Source organism: Argentina anserina, chromosome 4 (assembly GCF_933775445.1).
Source record: "Argentina anserina chromosome 4, drPotAnse1.1, whole genome shotgun sequence".
Classification (NCBI taxonomy): Eukaryota; Viridiplantae; Streptophyta; class Magnoliopsida; order Rosales; family Rosaceae; genus Argentina; species Argentina anserina.
Window position 1 is genome coordinate 2,380,435 of NC_065875.1, and position 18,529 is coordinate 2,398,963.

The window sequence follows — 18,529 nt, forward strand, 5'->3', positions numbered from 1 at the left end:
GGGAAATATAGGGAGTTTAACTTCAATTGAGGGTTTAACGGAGTTTGATAAGATGTTGAAGGAGAAAGAAGAAAGGAGAAGAGCAAGGCGAACCGAACTCATTAACAATGATATTGATAGGTATCTTGGAGATGCTATGGAGAGTGATCATGAGAAATTCCATTTGTTAAATTGGTGGAAGATAAATGGAATTCACAAGTACCCTATATTAGCACGCATTGTTAGGGATGTATTAGCTATTCCGGTTTCTACTATAGCTTCGGAGTCTTGCTTTAGCACTAGTGGGAGGGTGATTGATCCATATCGTGCTTCATTAAGTCCTAAAATGGTGGAGGCGTTGATATGTGTTCAAAATTGGATTACGAATGATAATGTTGCCATAAGTCATGAGCTCAGTACGGAAGAGGTTGAAATATGTCATGAAGTTGTTGAAGGTAACATTTGATGTTTCTAATTTTGATGTTTTAAAGTTTATATACATCATACTTTTCTATTTTCTAATATGTGATGTTTCTCTTATTAATATTGGATGTAGAATTACGAAAGGAGTCATGTTCAAATGTGGTGGTGGGAAATGTTTGGAATGATGTGTTGACACCAAACACCACTTCATGGTCTTGAGAATTGATGAATGAGGGATTATGGCATTCACAAAGAGACTTATTTGTTATGAAAAATTTCATGTTTATTTGGACTTTGGTGAACTCAATTTACTTTGAAGTTTGGACTTTAAAATTTCATGTTTATTTGGACTTTGGTGAACTCAATTTACTTTGAAGTTTGGACTTTAAATTTGTGTTTTATGGTGTATGAAACTATAAATTTTGTAAAATCATAATGTTTTGATTGTTAGAAATGATTGTTTTAGGGTAAGATAAAAGTTTAGATCCTCAAATAGTCAAATGGAACTATACGTCACATTCAGTAATTCAGTTTTTTTTTCAAATTTACAAAATTTTCAAAAAAAAAAAAAACCGAAAAAAATAGTTCGGTTCGGTTTTCAATTTATCTTATTCTTGAACAGTAAACCGAACCGAACTGAACCGAAATTTAATTTCAGTTTGGTTTTCAGTTTAAACCTAAAATCGAACCGTTTAAACCGAATGTCACCCCTACTCTTCCATATAGAAACTTAGTCCACGTTGACGAATGTTATCACATATATGCATCTATCTATGCCTCCTACAACACAACCGCAACGGGGCAAAGACCCATATCCGAGTTGTCATCCATGAATATATGATCCATCCATGTTCTACTTTTATCTGGTCAAGTGGGGCCACCTCAAATACAAAGGCGTAGCTCTAGAGCCACCACTCGTCGGCCAGCAGTAGATGGAACTGATAGAGTTAAATCGACCAAACCCATTCAGTACCAGGCCACCAAGTACCAAAAGGACGTACACCGATCAAAACAAGAAGTAAGCATGTCTGCGGGGCACTTGAGATGCTAGGTTTTCTCTAGAGAGAGACCCTCCTAGTGTTTATGGCTTGTATCAGAAATATACTTATAAACTGAATTTTGTTTAGGGCTCTTGGTGCTAATAGCTTCAATTCTGTTGGAAAGATAGTTAGATAAACTTTTAGACAACATTTACAATGTCTTATACTGAAAGATGGTTTAACAATTTATGTAATTTCGACCAGTAGCCAATTTTGAGATATACACATTATGTTTTTATAAATTTCCTCGTTGGATCAATGTTGCTGAAGCAACTTAAAATCCCCATGTACGTCGCGCACTCTTAATTCAATTTTTTTTCCTCTGATCCACTCTTACTTCAATGCACTCTTCTTTTTTGTTGTACCGCCACAAAATGTCGCAATGCGCCAAATCGGTAGCCATCTCAATCCAAGTTTTGTTGATCATGTATTTCTTATAAGGACAATGTGTCTATCCAAGATTCCAAGTACGCACGTACTTCAAACCATTGAACTCATAGAAAACCAACACATCGATCAAATACCTCAGTGCAGGTATATGAAATGAACAAATTAATGTTGTGTCACTATATGAAGGTGAAAAAAATTGCAAATTTGGCTGTTGTATCACCAAAAAAATGTGTTGCAAATTTGGATTTTGACGTTTTTTTACCACAGGTGTGTGCATAATTGTACACTAGTAGTGTGAGAAGCTAATGATCGACTTGCGGAAAAGGTAATAGGTAGAACTTCTTCATTGTACGTGTACGTACGTAGACAATTCTTTAATTTGGTTTTATTATTTTCCTAGCTAGGGCATGCATTTATTTATCTTCGATCAATAAATTTATTGCTAGTATATGAATTCTCTCTATGTGAATATATATTCACATAGATACAATCTCATTCTAGACCGGAGCCCCGCTTTCAAATTAAAGTGCAGAGTTCCTTATTTGACTATTTTTTTGGTCACTTTTTCACATCTCCACCATTCAGTAGTTACGTATGTATTTCTAGATCATCCTTTCAAATTTTCAACCAATTTGGTAATCGCTAAGGTATCCAAACACTATTAAATTTATGAACGAACTGAATTTGTCCAACCAGAACTATTCTTGTAAATCACAATTATGAAAACTCAAATAGTCACCAAATTGAATGATATTTTGTATGAATAATCTAAACATATATACGCAACTACTAAATGGTGGAGATGTGAAAAAGTGACAAAAAATTAGTTAAATAAGGAACTCCGCACTTTAATTTCAAAGCGGGGCTCCGCTCTGAAAGGGGACTGTGTGTATAAACCCTAGAGGAAGGATCAAAAGAGGACATCTTTAATTTAAGAATTTTAAGGATTTTTATCATTCTACACAAGTATATAACTTAATTTAATGATTTCAACCATTTATCATCTAGATTCTCATGCAAGTACAATGCCTACAAAAAACCAACTAATTCTATAATGATTTGATTATTTAAAATTGTGCAAACAAATGTAGACATAAAATATAAGCAAAACTTGTGCTAATCAAATGGTTAAAAGATTTGCGTTTTGGCCAATTTTTCCTATATATGTGTATAAGTATGTAGTGCATGGTTGGTTTAAATTGTTGATTTACATGTTGGAAATAAAAACATCCTCTCATTTTAGTGTATGTTCCCGGCCATCAGTTTTGACATATATACCAGAACGATTTCGGCTGCAGCAGAGGCTTTTCCTTGTTTTCGTACTCCCTCAGAAAAACGAAAAACAAAACAAAGCATGGCCGGCCGAGCTGGAATTCGAAATTGGGAATACATATATATCGCAAGTGATATATATAGAAATATAGAATTATCGATCGATATGGTGCCTGCAAATCAATATATCCATCTGAGGCAGCTGGGCAGGTATATAAATTGGCAGATGGCAGTTGTTACAAAGGCAGGATCGTTCAAAATATATGAATCAAAGGATTCTGCATTTTTCAAAAATGAAGGCACTCATGCATGCATGTAGGTGACATTTAATTAATTAACTCTAATTAAGTCCTATGCAGTGAAAGCAAAATTAGCTGAACTGTAATCAGGTTCAATCACAGCCTTGAGTTATAATAATTTCGTTCATATCAAAATTCAGAAGCGCTCTAGCTAGACAATAATATATAAATACAGTCATACAGACACAATACTGTTTCACTATAAATTCAGAAGCAGCTAATGAAAGATCAAGTCGTCCCGATCCAGTCAAACCCTAGCTCCAGCTCCCGTCATGCCATAATTGCCATTATATTGCGAAGAATAATAATAAATAATTAACCAAATTATAAAGGTGCTTAATGACATATAAAATCATATATCACTAATGTGTTGCTGGGAAAAAAGGAAGGAGGCCATCAGCTAGGCATCAGACATTGACTGAATAATGCATGCATATTTACAATGGAAAAGTAGGAGTAAACAGCGGTGAAAGTTGCTCAAAGGGGACAGATATTACAGAAGAAATTCAGAGCCATCGACCAAATGCTGACCATGCCAAGCCACCAAGTAAATGAAGAGATTGATTGACATCGACGTCAATAAGTAAATAAATAATTAACAAATCAAATTAGGGAAGTGGGACGACTAGGTAAACATCAAAGCCCTAAACTGCTGCACGAAAATTGGACTAAACTTGTACTTGGATGTACAGTATAGATGGATTAGTCTAGGATAGTGACGTGTAGAATATATTCAACTTTAATCCACATTAAATCAATGAAGGACTTGGTTCCATATATAATCTAGTAAATTGGTGATTAAATATGTTAAACAGAATATTACCCAGTCAAGTCAACAAGTGTTATTACTCACGATCATATTCAAGAGCATGACCATACTTTGCTGCTAGCTTTTTCAACAAAATTGTCCCACTATTTTCGTCTAACCACTACTACACAAAAACACATCAGTGGCGTTTTGTCTTTTATGGTGTCTTTCAGCGTCATCTTTAAACGTAGTTGAAACCGACGCGGTCCTTTTCTAGACAAATTCAAATTATTGTAAGTTTCTTAACCTTTGAATCTTCTGATAACCTTTTTTTTTGAGTTTTTTTCACCAACAGTCCCTCAACTCTGGTGTACCTACCAATGTGATACCTCAACTCTTAATCGTACCAATGTGATACCCAGACTCTAGTATTGCTATCATTGAAGTACTTCCGTCAGTTTTTTTCAACTTTTCCGTTATCTTGGTGACGTGGCAAGTACGTGAGGCCCACAAAGAGGGTTAAAAGACAAAATTAACCATATCTGAGATGAACAATGTTTTTCCTGACCTTTACCTTGAGAAAGACACCCAACAATTCCAATTTTGGCGCCAATTTTCACTCCCTACTCCTTAATTTGTGTCTCTTATCTAAACTAAAGAACTACCGCCAACCAGTCGACCACAATCTGATAAAACCTAGATTAATCTCATTTTCTATTTTTACCCTAGCACTTGTTAAACTAACAGAATACATATAGAAATTCATATGGAACATCTCATTTCCACAATCTCATAAGATGTTCCATATAAATTTCTATATGTATTCTGTTAGTTTAACAAGTGCTAGGGTAAAAATAGAAAATGAGATTAATCTAGGTTTTATCAGATTGTGGTCGACTGGTTGGCGGTAGTTCTTTAGTTTAAATAAGAGACACAAATTAAGGAGTAGGGGGGAAATTGGCGCCAAAATTAGAATTCTTGGGTGTCTTTCTCAAGGTAAAGGGCGGGAAAAACATTGCTCCTCTCAGATGAGATTAATTTTGTCTTTTAACCCTCTTTGTGGGCCTCACGTATTTGTCACGTCACCAAGATAACAGAAAAGTTGAAAAAAACTAACGGAAGTACTTCAATGATAGCAATACTAGAGTCTGGGTATCACATTGGTACGATTAAGAGTTGAGGTATCACATTGGTAGGTACACCAGAGTTGAGGGACTGTTGGTGAAAAAAACTCTTTTTTTTTTACCTCACTCGATGTTTCCTTTTGAAATGGGTAAAGTCAAGTGTACATGGTGCAAGACTGTAAGTATTCCTCATATTAAAGCACTTCTAGAGTTCTGGCTTTTCTCATTATATATTAAACAGTATTAGTTGTCTCCCTTTTTCGAAATTTAGGTATAGCATGAGCAATATGATGATACACCATGCTATTTCGCAGAGTTGTTGCATGTATGTAACAGTATGTTTAACGTTCTTAGCTCATTATTGTCAACTTACGTACGTATACATGGAGGCCAAACTAATCATCGAACTAGATCAGTGTAGATCAAGGTCCGATGTCTACATGTATTCCAGTATACATGTCAACGTACTCGTACATGTTCTCCCAATCGCTAGCCACGTACTCACGACGTACATGCATTAAGCATTTGAGAGAGAAAGCTAGCTGTAGGAGTTTGGAGTTGCATCAGGAATCAATTTATGGAATTGAATCAGTCGATGATGATCGAGCTAACTAATCGACGTACGCAAATTTTCCACATTGTCAGCGGCAGATCGAATGTAAGCGATGGAGACTGTTTCAAAATATCAGATCATGCAGCAGCACGCAACGTACAGCACCTTCCTTTCCAGTTCATATATCGTGACAATTAAACGCGTCCATCGATCGATCTTCTTCAACTCCCCATTAAAGCTGTCATGCATCCCAACAAAAACAAAAATTTAACCTATGAGACTTTTGCATTGCTAGCTCTCTCGTTGAATTGACAAAACGTATTGGATCCTTCTACATTAATTAGCTAGTTGATTACGTGTGTAATAGTCTACGTTGATCTTAGCTAATTCATATATATATATATATATATATATATAATGTGCATGCTCGTTGATTGATCCACTCCTTCAAATCTAAACCTTGTCGTCAACAAGAGAACTGGCATGGATGAAAGTTTCCCTACCGAAATTCCTAATCTCCGTTACAACATGCTACGTTTATTCAATAAATATCGTGCTTTATGTATTCACGTTGATCTAATTAAGTTTCGATTCCCATAGCTTTCACCATATTTTTATTAATTAGTTTCATCATATACTCCTTGCTTAACAAAGATTTGTATACTTAATTAGTTGCTAATTATTATTAATTACAGTAATAGTAATTCGTATACACAAACCTATCGATCGGGGTTCTCACCATGTGTGAAAGAGTAGTATCAAAGCTTCACGTTCTGAGTTCTAGAAAGTACGTAAGCATAACAATGATCGTTCCAATTGTCCATACCATCCGTATACGTTCACTAATTAACCTCGCTCGTATGTTTTCACCAAAAACTTTGTATCGACTTTGCTGTGCACATAGGTGTAGTCATTTCAATTATCCATACGATCGATCATAGATCTTTCCCATCAGAGTGAATATGAAAACATAACCGATCGAAGTCAACGTATATTCAACTCATGGAGTGATATTCAACAATCAACATATATACTTCTATCTGTCTATCAAGCCCATGGAGAAAATTCTTAATATCTAGTTCTTCTACTAGTATTATTACAATTTGAAATTTTGGATGCATTGAATCTATCATATATGCAAACGTTTTCATTTTTCACGATGTTCTGATGAGTATGAATTTTCATTCTAAAAAAAAGTATGAATTTTCCAGCCTTAGATTCTAGCTCATATATGTAAATGTGAAATTATGATATATTATCAATTACATGCACATCAAATTACATGCAGTTGGTTTTATTGAATTGCAAATGAAATGTGTACTATAAAATGGGATTAAGATATCAAATTAAGCAAATTGTTTTTTGATTAAAATACTAAGCACAATTACTTTCAGTCATCCAAATAATAGGAAATCATACATTAATTTAAACCCTGCACCCAAATGTCTCTAGCTTCTTCTTTTTCATTTTAGTTTTTGTTTGGAATGAAATATGAAAATATTGGCTATATCTTTCAAGGGGATCAATGTTAAGGAGATTAACTAAGTGGAGCAGCTCTAGTGGCACCAACTTATCCCGGTCGCAGGGTATTGACTTGAGGAAGAGGCTTCTCTCGTCCCTCCTCCTATCATTACAGGTAGCTATTTCTCAAACGCATGACCGACCAATCATTTGTCACTATCTTGTTTCTGATTGGCACATGCGTTTTTCTTTGACCCTTCTAAGAATATAAACAAATCTAGTCAATTTTGTTGACTTTTCCATGTACCATATCCCAATATTACAATTAAACTATTTTCTTCACTCACAAATAGAAGAAACTTGATTAGTTTCAATTTTGACCAAGCATACAAAAACTTGTTTTTTTTTTCGGTAGGACATAAAAAAACTCGTACAAGTTGAATCTGTATATCAGAGTTTTTGCAAACCAGACAACATCATGAAAAAATTTATCATACGCCAATATATACGGTACGTCGACACATCGGACCGCACAATTCTACACCACCATTGTGTGCAAAAACTGACAGCCTTGTCAGCCCTGGCGTAAGATATACATGGATGTATCCACACGAACCCTCACATCATAGGTCAATTGAACATGCATACAAGTTGATTTGTATAATTTTCTTCTTTGGTCAATGTGATTCTAGGTTCCAACAACGGCTAATAGATTACTCAAGTATGGGTGAAGGCTATTATGAGTTTAAAAAGTCTCGATTCTATTTTGAAGACAATTAAAAAAACGATTTTTTTATTTTCTTTACTTGACTTTAAAGGCAATTTTTTATGACTATTATTTGTATTGATGAGTGGATTAATGAATGCATATTGAAAAAACAGATCAAAACCATTTGTCAAATATAAAATCTCATTAACCATTTGAATCCATAAAAGTTTAAAATTGACATAGCTACAGTTCACACCAGTTAATCATTGCATTGAAAATAGAAATTAAATATATTGAGTAGAAATTCTAAAAATCTCTAAACTGTCATAAAGATGCATCTCATCAAGGATACAAAGACGATTTTTTTTTTTCCAGATAGGACGAGTGTTTTCCCGATATGAGTTTTTTTTTTTAATAATTAAATTCAATTGTGTTTTGAGAATAATCAGTTGTAGTTGTGTTGTGAGAATAATCAGCTATGAGTGTTGAAGTATTTGGTGAATATTAGAATAGAAATGTGGTGAGTTTAGATAAAGACTAAAAAAGACATGAAATTAGATAGTATGAGGCTTTAAGGGAGATCAAATGAGGGTAATAAGATAAAAAAGTGAAAATAATCTCAGAACCTATAATTAGAAGCACAAAAAAACTAACTTCTAGATTATGCATTGGAAAGTGTGAGATTTAATTATAAATTTATAATCAGCAACAATTTTATTCACTAAACACCTAATTCAGATTAGTTTTCATAATTTAAACTCATAATCTCTAAAAAAAACTCTGGGCCAAACACAACCATAGTTTACGAGATCATATCTAGTCTGATGTAATAATGTCGCCCATGTTTTCATCGGAGTAAATGTAATCAGTGCACTCTAGAAGTTTTTCAGTCGACAAAGATAAAATTTTAGCTCGGCAAGAAAGTTTATGAATCTCCCGGACAATGGAAGCTAGGCTGCACAGAATCGGATACGGGTACGTGGAAGCGAAACGTTTGGAAACGCGGAAGCGTGTTTTTCAAAAAATTTAGGAAGCGGATACGTTTTGGAAACGTCGAAATAAAAAAAAATTTAAATATATATAAATCATACAAAAAAGTAAATATAATAACAAAATTTTAGTTTAAGTAACTCAAAATCTCAAATAAAAAAAACATAAAAAAACCTTTATTTTTTAGAAACTTGCGTTTCCACCACGTTTCTAATTCAAAAACTTGCGTTTCCACCACGTTTCCAAAACTTATTTTTCTGGAAACACGTTTCCGGGCATTTCCGGCGCGTTTCCGAACGTTTCCGGATGTTTCCGGAGTGGTTCCGCTTCGGAAGCGGGAAACGTGGATGTATGCACGTTTCCGTGCTTCCTAGAATGGAAGTAAGGAGCCGAAAGAACAAAAACATGTTCGACAGAAACCACACTATAGTACACATCTCATAAACCGGCGTAATGGGAACACACGCAGACACCTATATAACACAACTACATATGGTCTAAGGTGTGACTCCGAGTAGTGTCTCGCACTTCTATTAATTTGAACAATTTGACAGCTAACACTGTATATGAATTATGCAGAGCAAGAATATTATCACATTTCCACAATATACTAGCATGTATAAACCATTTTCGTCAAGTTTTCAGAAGTGCTACAGATCAGATGTAGCAGCAAAGGTTATTTTCAAAGGCTCCACTTAATATTTTGGCTGCTTCAACAATCTAACGTCACAGGATTAAATAGCCACCATGTAATTTCTTAAGACTAATAATCATATGAGATCATGGATTGTGTCTGTCGCACTCGCACGTCCTTACTTTTCTAGTCATTATGTGACAAATCTTGTAGCCTGCAACTCGATATATAATATATATGAGTTGCTTAATTAGTTGATATTTTATTAGCGATCCTATAGCTTGAGGTTCCTTCCTGGAACTTGCTTTAGCTTTTGAATAGAGCTAGATTCGTTTACTCATTTGTCTTTGGCTATTTGGTCTTCATTCAAACATAGAGTTAGGATAAATAGCCAGCCAGCCCTCACTATATTGAGCTCAAACTCAAACTCAAACTAATCACTATTTCATCGTTTGAAATAATAGTTCTTCATTCCTTCTTTCACTCAAACCAGAAGACATGGTGAGAGCTCCCTGCTGTGAGAAAACGGGGTTGAAGAAAGGGCCATGGACTTCAGAAGAAGACCAGATTCTCATCTCCTACATCCAAACTTATGGTCATGGAAATTGGCGAGCACTGCCAAAGCATGCTGGTATTTACGATTTCCTAGCTACCTGCTGGAGGGTTCGATCTCTAGTCAGCTTCAAGTTACCGATCGATAAGTTGTTTAAGCTTTGACTCATAGTTTTTAGCTTATTGTTCTTTCTTTTAGGCTTGTTGAGATGTGGGAAGAGCTGTAGACTCCGGTGGATAAACTATCTGCGGCCAGATATAAAGAGGGGAAACTTCACTAGAGAAGAAGAATATGCCATCATCAATTTGCATGAAAGGCTTGGCAACAGGTATGCATACAATGCTTGAGATTCAGTTTTGCATGAAACTTTTCTAAACTTCTGAAAAACATGCTATATACCCTTCTGCCAAAAGGCCCAAAAAGGAAGTTTCAACATTATGAACAAGTTTATTAAGTGGGAAGCAGCATAGAGTCGAGTCCAGTAGGGTGTATAGTTAAGGCTAGAGACAGACGTTGCTTTGAAGTAAAGGATCAGTAGCTAGCTTGACACCAATTTTCGTTGCAAACAAGATGAACTAGATTGATGTTTGAGCATACAAACAAAGGCGATTGGTTCTATGTAAATAAAGAATAGCAATTGAAGAACTCTAAGATTCTGTAGATGTGAAGCAATCACATTAATATTTATGAATACAGATGAAGTCATGCAGTTAAATAACAAATATCTGTCTTAGTTTCTGTGTCTTACTAGTCACAAGCGCCTCTAGTCATATTCAAATATTTATGACAGGTACATATATAAGCATATTATACTTGGATATCAAAGTGCCAAAATCATGTATATAATTTAATTACGTTTATATCTTTTAATTTTCAGATGGTCAGCAATCGCAGCAAGATTACCAGGAAGAACTGATAATGAAATTAAAAACGTATGGCATACCCACTTAAAGAAGAGACTACAGAAACACGACAACACCACATCACCTACATGTAGCACTTCCAATCTCACAAGCCAATATGCAGAACCCGAATATGTTCATTTTGAGAGTGCAACAAGCCATGCATCAGTGTCACCACAACCAAGTTCTAGTGACGATGTTTCATCAGTCACTGAAGCCTCGGCTGCAATGGGTCACAATATGATCAAAGATGAAAAGTTCGAGTTGGATGCAACCTTCCCCCATATCGATGACAGTTTCTGGTCAGAGGCACTTTCAGCTGACAATTCCAGCGACATCCCATTAGAGTTTCTAGAGGGCGCAAACGATCGAACACAACCTCAAGTTCTATTTCCTTCATGCATGGGTGATGGCATGGAGTTTTGGTACGACCTTTTCATCAAAACAGGCGATGGGGGCACACCAGAACTACCAGAGTTTTGAATGCTTGCTTTCTTAATTATTTGGAGGAATTTTATTTGGCGGTTAGAGTAGTTTAAAGTTCAATCACGGTATCTCCAATTGACCGTACCTAAACACTAGTAGGCATGGAAATTTCCGATGTGCGACGAAAAGTTTTCACCTTTGCCAAAGGCTTGAGTTTGATGCATTGACGAAGAAGCTACAGAGGACATATAGTCTACACTCTACAGCTAACTTATGAATAAAGGGAGAGACAAAAAGATTGACGTATGAAATTTTTTGTAAAGGTATGAAACTACTTAGAATTGAGTGACTCCTTCTGCATCAAGCCATCAAGTTTTTTTTCTTTTGAAAGGCAAGAACTCAAGTTTCTATCAAGATGATAGATTGTCTGGTCGATCAAGATGATGTAACGATGCGACGACAAAGAAAAATGATGTAATTGAGTTTGGGTAGACAAATGAAAATTTATATGCATCCAAACTTATGTAGTTAAATAGTTATGTACTTTTGGTATCTGTTATCTTTCATTTATGTGCAACACTTCGTTTGGTTTTGTGCTGGAGGAGTAAAATTTGAATGCTATGCCAAAATCTTATTCAGCCAAAACCAAGAAGCAAAAAATTTCAACCTAATACACCAAATTTTATGTAGTTTAGAGCCTAATGTTTTGTTTTCATTGATAAAATCTCGCAGACTTTTTTTTTTCAGTGAGAGACGAGTATAGAGTATAGAGTATAGACGAAGAACTGATGACTCCTCTATTGTGTAGACAATCCAAGATTAACCCCTGTTAAACCAGATTTGGGTTTGTTGTTGCAGGCAGTCATTCTCACTTAACAAGCAATACTCCAGCAGTCCAGCTTTGTAATTTCTTTATTATTGACAAATGTTTGCTCAAATGCTTCAAATTGACCAAAGTCAGAAAAATTAGGGAAGGCAAAAGAAGCTGGTTTTTCACCATTAAAATATTCTTGAATCGCATTGACTGATCCAGCTTAACAAATCATGGGCATGTATACACAACTAGAGTTGGGTAAAGACCGTAAAGTGCTATCTATCTTTGGCCTCTTCATTAAGCCTGTGGATCAAGTGGACCGATGGAGGCCCGCAAGTTCAATGAGCCTAAAACCCGACCCACCCGCATAAAAGCTCGTTATAGGTCTGACCCAGTAAGTAGAGTGCCGGGCTTAATTTAGGGGTGAGAAACTCAGCCCGGTCCACAGGCTCGGTCCGCTGAAAGCATGTCGAGCCCTGTCAAAAAAAACCCACCGAGCCCAATCCGTGAAAGCCTGTAAATATATAATATAGTTATATGCAAATAATATCATTATATATTAGGCTAATATGCTGAATAATAAATATTCATATATACAAATAGTATTGCTATAATAAATTTCAATACATATATCTATTAATCAAGTAAATTTCTCTTAATTAGAGTAAAAAGAAAAAGCAATAATATAAATTTCAAAGTAGTGTAACTTACGCATATTTGGAATACATATATATTTACAGTAGTCACTATTGATTATAATCCTTTTTTTTTCAAAAAGATGATGATCTTGTGTGCAATGCCAATTAGTACAAATATATATATATATAAAGAAATTTAGTATACAATATATATATATAATATGCAATAAGATAGATTCTAATATATCGATTAAGAATGGTTTGATACATTACATGCATGAATGTGTGAATCTAAATTTTATTAGAATTTTTGTTGAATTTCAAAATACAATATCATTTTGAGTAATGTTAAATTCTAAAGTTGAACATACATTTCATTTTCAAAGTATTCAGTGGTGTTACAAGCTAATGAATTACTCATATATATATATATACATATTTTTTTTATCATGTTCATAATATATATGTGGGTTATAATAGTTACAAATTACTTATTTGTTTGTAACACTATATAGTTATTATTATCTTTATGAGTTACAATCTTCCACTCCTATATAATCTTGACATCTCTTTCATTTCAATGCACACATAAACACTTCTCTAATCCATTCTCTATAGTTAAATTCCACTCAGTTGTCTTTCTATCATGCCAAAGGAAAAACTAAATAGTTCTAGGATCCGAATGTATTTATAAACAAAGCCTGACCAGCCCGGATTCATGGTGGGGTATTCAGCCCGGCCCGTAAAAACCCGCAAGACCCGTTTTATATGGGTGAGTTTGGATCCTAGACTTTTTGTAAAAACTCAACCCGGTCTGGTCCGCTATATTTTTAAAAAGTAATAAACCTCACCTGGCCCGCTACAAGCCTACCATGAACGGGCTAGGTTTGGCCCAGCTCGACCCGTTGCGTTGTTGAGCCCTAATTTATCGGTCTCTAATCATCATATTTGGCAGATTTTGGAACAGTAGCTGTGATAAATCAGGTCAGAATTATAAACAGAAGAGCAAATGAATCATAACCAAAGAGAAAATAAAGGCTTACATTAAACACAACGTCGATGCGGACGATGCAAAAGTACCATATAAAGCTCTACTATACACTGATAACCACTAGTACAAGAATCATGTAGACGCTGATTAGAAAACAGGTATGAACAAGTCCAATACATACATGTCTTTCAGGTCGGCACAAATTTCATACAACATATTTCGGTTTGAACACAGCTATATACCACTCAACGAAAATGGTGACTTAAAGAGTTTGGTCCTTAGTCCTAACTGCCAGTCTCAGTACGTCAATCATATGCTCACGAATGTCCTTATTCATGTGACCATCCATCTACATTGTTCTAAGTCTTGCTATGGAGAATAATACAGTAAACTCAAATCTCTATTTTTAGTGGACCTTGGAGTAACTTTACAAGTTGTGTCTTAAAATTTTCTAGTCCTCATATACTATGTATCACTTGGTCTTGATAGCTGCTTCTTGCTGAACGCACTAAGGCAAAAAAGAGAAAGTAATCACTTTGAAAAAGAATAGGAAGCAGGAAATTTGGGGTCACTCAAAACATAACAATAGAAAAAAGAATGAGGAGAAGACTTTGAAGTCTAAAGTACCCAATTTGTGAGGTTTCCTAATACAAATTCTACTATCAGTGCTTAAGCGAAATAACGTGTATGAAAAGCACATTTAGATATAGTCTAGTTAGAGGCTTTTGCATCTGGTTAAGCAATCCTGCGTTAGATATATACCATATTGAAGTCACCGACTTTCTATCTACATTAGTTGTTCTTGCATTATAGTGGTACTTATCATTACTACTTTATACCATGACTAGGAACTCTGCATATCATTACAACTTAATATGTAACTACGATTCTACGATTATATAGAGGTAATATGAAATTGAATTTTACATAATCTTGTTGCTTCTGTCGTCACAGAATGACCTTCCACTTCAGTCCTTTGCATCAGCAATGCCTCCTGCGGTTATCTGGAAAACGTGCATAATGTTAAGAATAACAACATAGATGGGCCTAGCTTACTCATGGTCATAGTCTCAGTTCAGGATTACATTTTCATTCAGGTACGGTGGTTCAGTGAATCATAGAAATCACAAAGTAAACTAAGTAGTCAAGTATAAAAAGGATATTGCTTCGGCCTCAGGCAGGTTTGGGGCATCAAAAACCTTGCAGACGCGCTGTTCACCTTTACCTTTCCTGAACATGAGCCTTATGGTTGCTGCATGGGCAAGAACATGTCCTCCGGCTGGCTTCTTTGGATCAGATATGAACACTCCGCCACCAGGGTCAGCTATCACTGCATGACAATGAGATTCACCACTAAGCCTCTAAAAGGATATTTCTTGAAGTAATGGGAGAAATAGAATTGCACAAACAGACACTTCTGATCAGTTACCCAACTAAGGGTATTACATACCAAGTTGGTTTGCAGTTTCTGGCTATGTCTAATATTGAAGAATGATAAAGCAGGGAAGGGCCTTAAAATTTGGTCTAAACTTCATTACCTTGGTTGGTCATGTAGACAGCAACATTGAACTCCTCAGCAATCTTGATTAAACGGGAAAGCATCTGTGCCAGTTTTTGCTGCAAATAACAACATGCTTATGTCATGACACTGAAATGACTCCAAGAAGAACAACGTAGCATTTAAAATAGAATATGCAATGCAGGGAACCAGTAAACTGACCTGGCGATCTGCAAGCTCTCCTCTCCCAGTAAAATCCACACGAAAGAGCGCAATCACTGAATCCACAATCTGATAAACAAGAACACATACAAATCAAAAATCCAGGTCTCACTGATTTTATTATATTAGAGTATTAGTAAAGTACTTACCAGAAGTCTGAAAGGCTCTTCAGCCATTTTTGCAGCCAGACCAAGAAGCAGATTATACTGATGCTCATAAGTAAAAGCACGAGCGTAAATGATCTGTTGCAGGCACAGGAAAGGGCTTATCAGTTCACAGAAATTGTATCAGTAGTTCAATTGCTAGAAACAGATAAACAAAAAAAACTTACATTGTCGAGGACAGCTCCTGGATCCATGCCAAACCTTTCAGCTATTGGTACAATCCGTTCAGGCCGGCTACAAGTGCACTTGGTTAAGAAGAAAACATATGTGCTAGATTCTCAATTTCTCATCCTTTCATTGGCGTACAATAAATTAAAACATAACAAAAATTAAAAGAGATGGACAGTGAAAAGGATACAAAGTTCCTTCTGTATCAATGTAAGCAACCTTTCCATTCCCTCCATTCATGTTAATAGGCAGCTACACATAATAATCAGACCAGTCAGCAGGGCTTAAAATAAGCACAGACACACACACACACACAAATATGTTGATATTTTTAATCAAACTGCATACTCCATTGTGTGAATGTTAGCTAGATAGTATTATTGGCCTGCAACATAAAGACACATAAGCATGCGTGCACACACACACACACACACATAGCTGCTCAAGCCGCATATTCATATATGTGAATCTTCCCTAGCTAGTACTATTGGCCGCGAACAGAAATTGGTAGGTAATTTCAGCAGCCAAACCACTAATAGTTATCAGTTGATCAAACATCACCCCAAAAACTCAATTATAAAATTATAGTTTGAGAACATCACGATAACAACAGAAACATTGCTTCTATAGTAAACTAAACTCTCGGTAAACTGACAATTACAGTCAATGACACAATATAAAGTTTCAAACTAATATTAGACCCTTCTTGATTCAATATGTGAGGGAACACATCAGATTTTACACTACCACCAAGGAGTTCCTCGTAAGGAGAGAGATGTACATGTACCTGTGTAGATACGCAGAGAGTGTGTGCAAGCTGTGTTTTCCCAGACCTGAAATTGGTGTTTAAATGGTCAGTAAATAGGTACAAATTCAGAATAGAGTTGCAATGAACTCCTTAGTCAAATGCAACAAGTACATCAACAAAGCTGCAAGGTGTGCCTACCGAAATTCCCCAAATGCTTCAGTGATTGCCATAGTTTCGATCCCCCCTTCAATTAATGAACAAACAAAATGAATCAAACCAAATCAACAGCATGTAAAGCATACTCTACAGATAATGAACAGCTAAGGCCGCGAGATTACCTCCCAACAGCTCATCAAGAGCTTGGCTGCCGGTTGTAATTTTGACAATAGACTTTCTCTGTACAAAGGAACATACATCAACAGCTCAAGTCTTATACGATTCGATCAAACTCAAAAACTATCACAATTATGAACTCACCCTGGTCAAGGCATCACTACCAGTAATATATCCAAAGTTCTGTAAAGAAAACAAAAACTCAATAAGCAAGTTGATAATCGAAATCCACCACAAAAAATCTTAGATTAACATGTGAGATCATGCAATAGCTGAGCACTAACCACAATCTTCTCAGCAGCTTCACATATCTTATCGACTTTAGCCTCAGACAAGCCTTTGATTCCAGTCAAGTTCTACGAAACACAATTCAAAACTAAGAAAATCGAACAGTAACAAACACAGTAAATGAAATTTCAACTCAAACTCCTTTTACCTTCTTGGTGTGCATCATCAAGCCATTGCAGGTGTAAATCCCTGCGTCCTGAAGCTTTTTAACATCACCGGCGTTAATTCCCTGAGCAATCACTGCACACAAATCGAATTCCGATAAGAAATTTCATCTCCTAATTTGTTCAAACTGAATTTCACACAAAAAAATTAGGTCTAAATATACATCGGCGAACAAAATCGAGCTCAAGTTAACTAAACAAAGCTAGATTCATAGATTATTGAAATTTTCTGAGAAAAATTAAACAAAATCATCAAAAATTGAAAACCGAGAGCGATTGAGCTTCAAGCCATGAGTATAAGCATAGATCGAACAAAATCGAAGCGGGAATTGAAATTTGTGAACGGAGGCTTACGCTTATCGATGACTTCGAAGAGGTCATCTTCATCCTCGATCTCTTCGCGCTCAACGAGCTGAAGCTGGCCTTGATCTTCGGCTCTGAGGACCATCGGAGAGAGAGGTTAGGTTAAATTCAAAGTGAAAAGAAGGCTAATACGATCGGAATTGAAGCAAATAGAGAGAAGAGTATGCAGATCTGAGACTTACTTCATCTTCGCTCTCTCTGGTTTTGAGTGACGAAACGGCGACGTTCGGTGGAGCTCTTAGAGAGAGAGAAACTGTATATGAAATTTGAATTGGGAAGAATGAGAGGGGGTCTCAATTTAAAGAGCGGGAATGGACCAAAACGGTGGCGTTTCATAGCCCAAGTGACTTTCTTACCAAACCTTAATGATCTTGCCACGTCAGTGGCTATGAGATTCCAAGCTTCTTCCAATTGCATGATCAAGTTTTACATTTCCGTTAAAGCAAAGGTAAATTGCTCTCTAGTCTCCAAAACAAAACAAAAGCAAGACCAATATGAGTACTGCAAAGATTGTAAAACCAATTTAAATACTAACTCCAAGATACTAAAACCAATTTGAGTACCAAAACGACACACTTACAATAGTTGAAAAACAATTGTAGGTATCAGTAATGATTTTAGTGGGATCAAAATGT

At 35.8% G+C, this 18,529-nt stretch overlaps 2 protein-coding genes across 4 annotated transcripts; one reads left to right on the forward strand and one right to left on the reverse strand.

Moving 5' to 3' along the window:
- Positions 1-10,018: 10,018 nt before the first annotated feature.
- LOC126790197 (transcription factor MYB14-like) lies at positions 10,019-12,119 on the forward strand. Its single transcript, XM_050516353.1, has 3 exons — positions 10,019-10,253; positions 10,374-10,503; positions 11,053-12,119. The coding sequence occupies exons 1-3, from the start codon at positions 10,121-10,123 to the stop codon at positions 11,558-11,560; spliced, it is 771 nt and encodes a 256-aa protein (XP_050372310.1). The 5' UTR covers positions 10,019-10,120; the 3' UTR covers positions 11,561-12,119.
- A 2,228-nt stretch (positions 12,120-14,347) lies between these two features.
- Positions 14,348-18,143, reverse strand: LOC126792958 (meiotic recombination protein DMC1 homolog). Of its 3 annotated transcripts, none has more exons than XM_050519485.1 (15): positions 17,886-17,979; positions 17,516-17,607; positions 17,364-17,435; positions 17,224-17,262; positions 17,085-17,142; positions 16,945-16,990; positions 16,786-16,831; positions 16,189-16,250; positions 15,998-16,064; positions 15,816-15,908; positions 15,667-15,735; positions 15,485-15,563; positions 15,110-15,276; positions 14,874-14,959; positions 14,348-14,454 (listed from the first exon to the last, which is right to left on the reverse strand). In XM_050519485.1, the coding sequence occupies exons 1-14, from the start codon at positions 17,977-17,979 to the stop codon at positions 14,915-14,917; spliced, it is 1,029 nt and encodes a 342-aa protein (XP_050375442.1). In that variant the 3' UTR covers positions 14,348-14,454; positions 14,874-14,914. The 3 variants fall into 3 exon arrangements, with proteins under 3 accessions (XP_050375442.1, XP_050375443.1, XP_050375441.1); XM_050519486.1 differs by lacking the exon at positions 14,348-14,454 and adding an exon at positions 18,077-18,143 and having other exon boundaries at positions 14,804-14,959; positions 17,886-17,968; XM_050519484.1 differs by lacking the exon at positions 14,348-14,454 and having other exon boundaries at positions 14,804-14,959.
- Positions 18,144-18,529: the final 386 nt, after the last annotated feature.

Excerpts from the sequence above, each read along its gene's own strand:
- LOC126792958 (XM_050519485.1), bottom strand. The coding sequence starts at position 17,979 with ATGGTCCTCAGAGCCGAAGATCAAGGCCAGCTTCAGCTCGTTGAGCGC. Across the intron at positions 17,436-17,515 it reads TGATGATGCACACCAAGAAG|AACTTGACTGGAATCAAAGG; the intron begins GTAAAAGGAGTT and ends TGTGTTTCGTAG. Across the intron at positions 16,065-16,188 it reads ATTGATACAGAAGGAACTTT|CCGGCCTGAACGGATTGTAC; the intron begins GTATCCTTTTCA and ends GTGCACTTGTAG.
- LOC126790197 (XM_050516353.1), top strand. The coding sequence starts at position 10,121 with ATGGTGAGAGCTCCCTGCTGTGAGAAAACGGGGTTGAAGAAAGGGCCA. Across the intron at positions 10,254-10,373 it reads AGCACTGCCAAAGCATGCTG|GCTTGTTGAGATGTGGGAAG; the intron begins GTATTTACGATT and ends TCTTTCTTTTAG. Across the intron at positions 10,504-11,052 it reads CATGAAAGGCTTGGCAACAG|ATGGTCAGCAATCGCAGCAA; the intron begins GTATGCATACAA and ends TTTAATTTTCAG.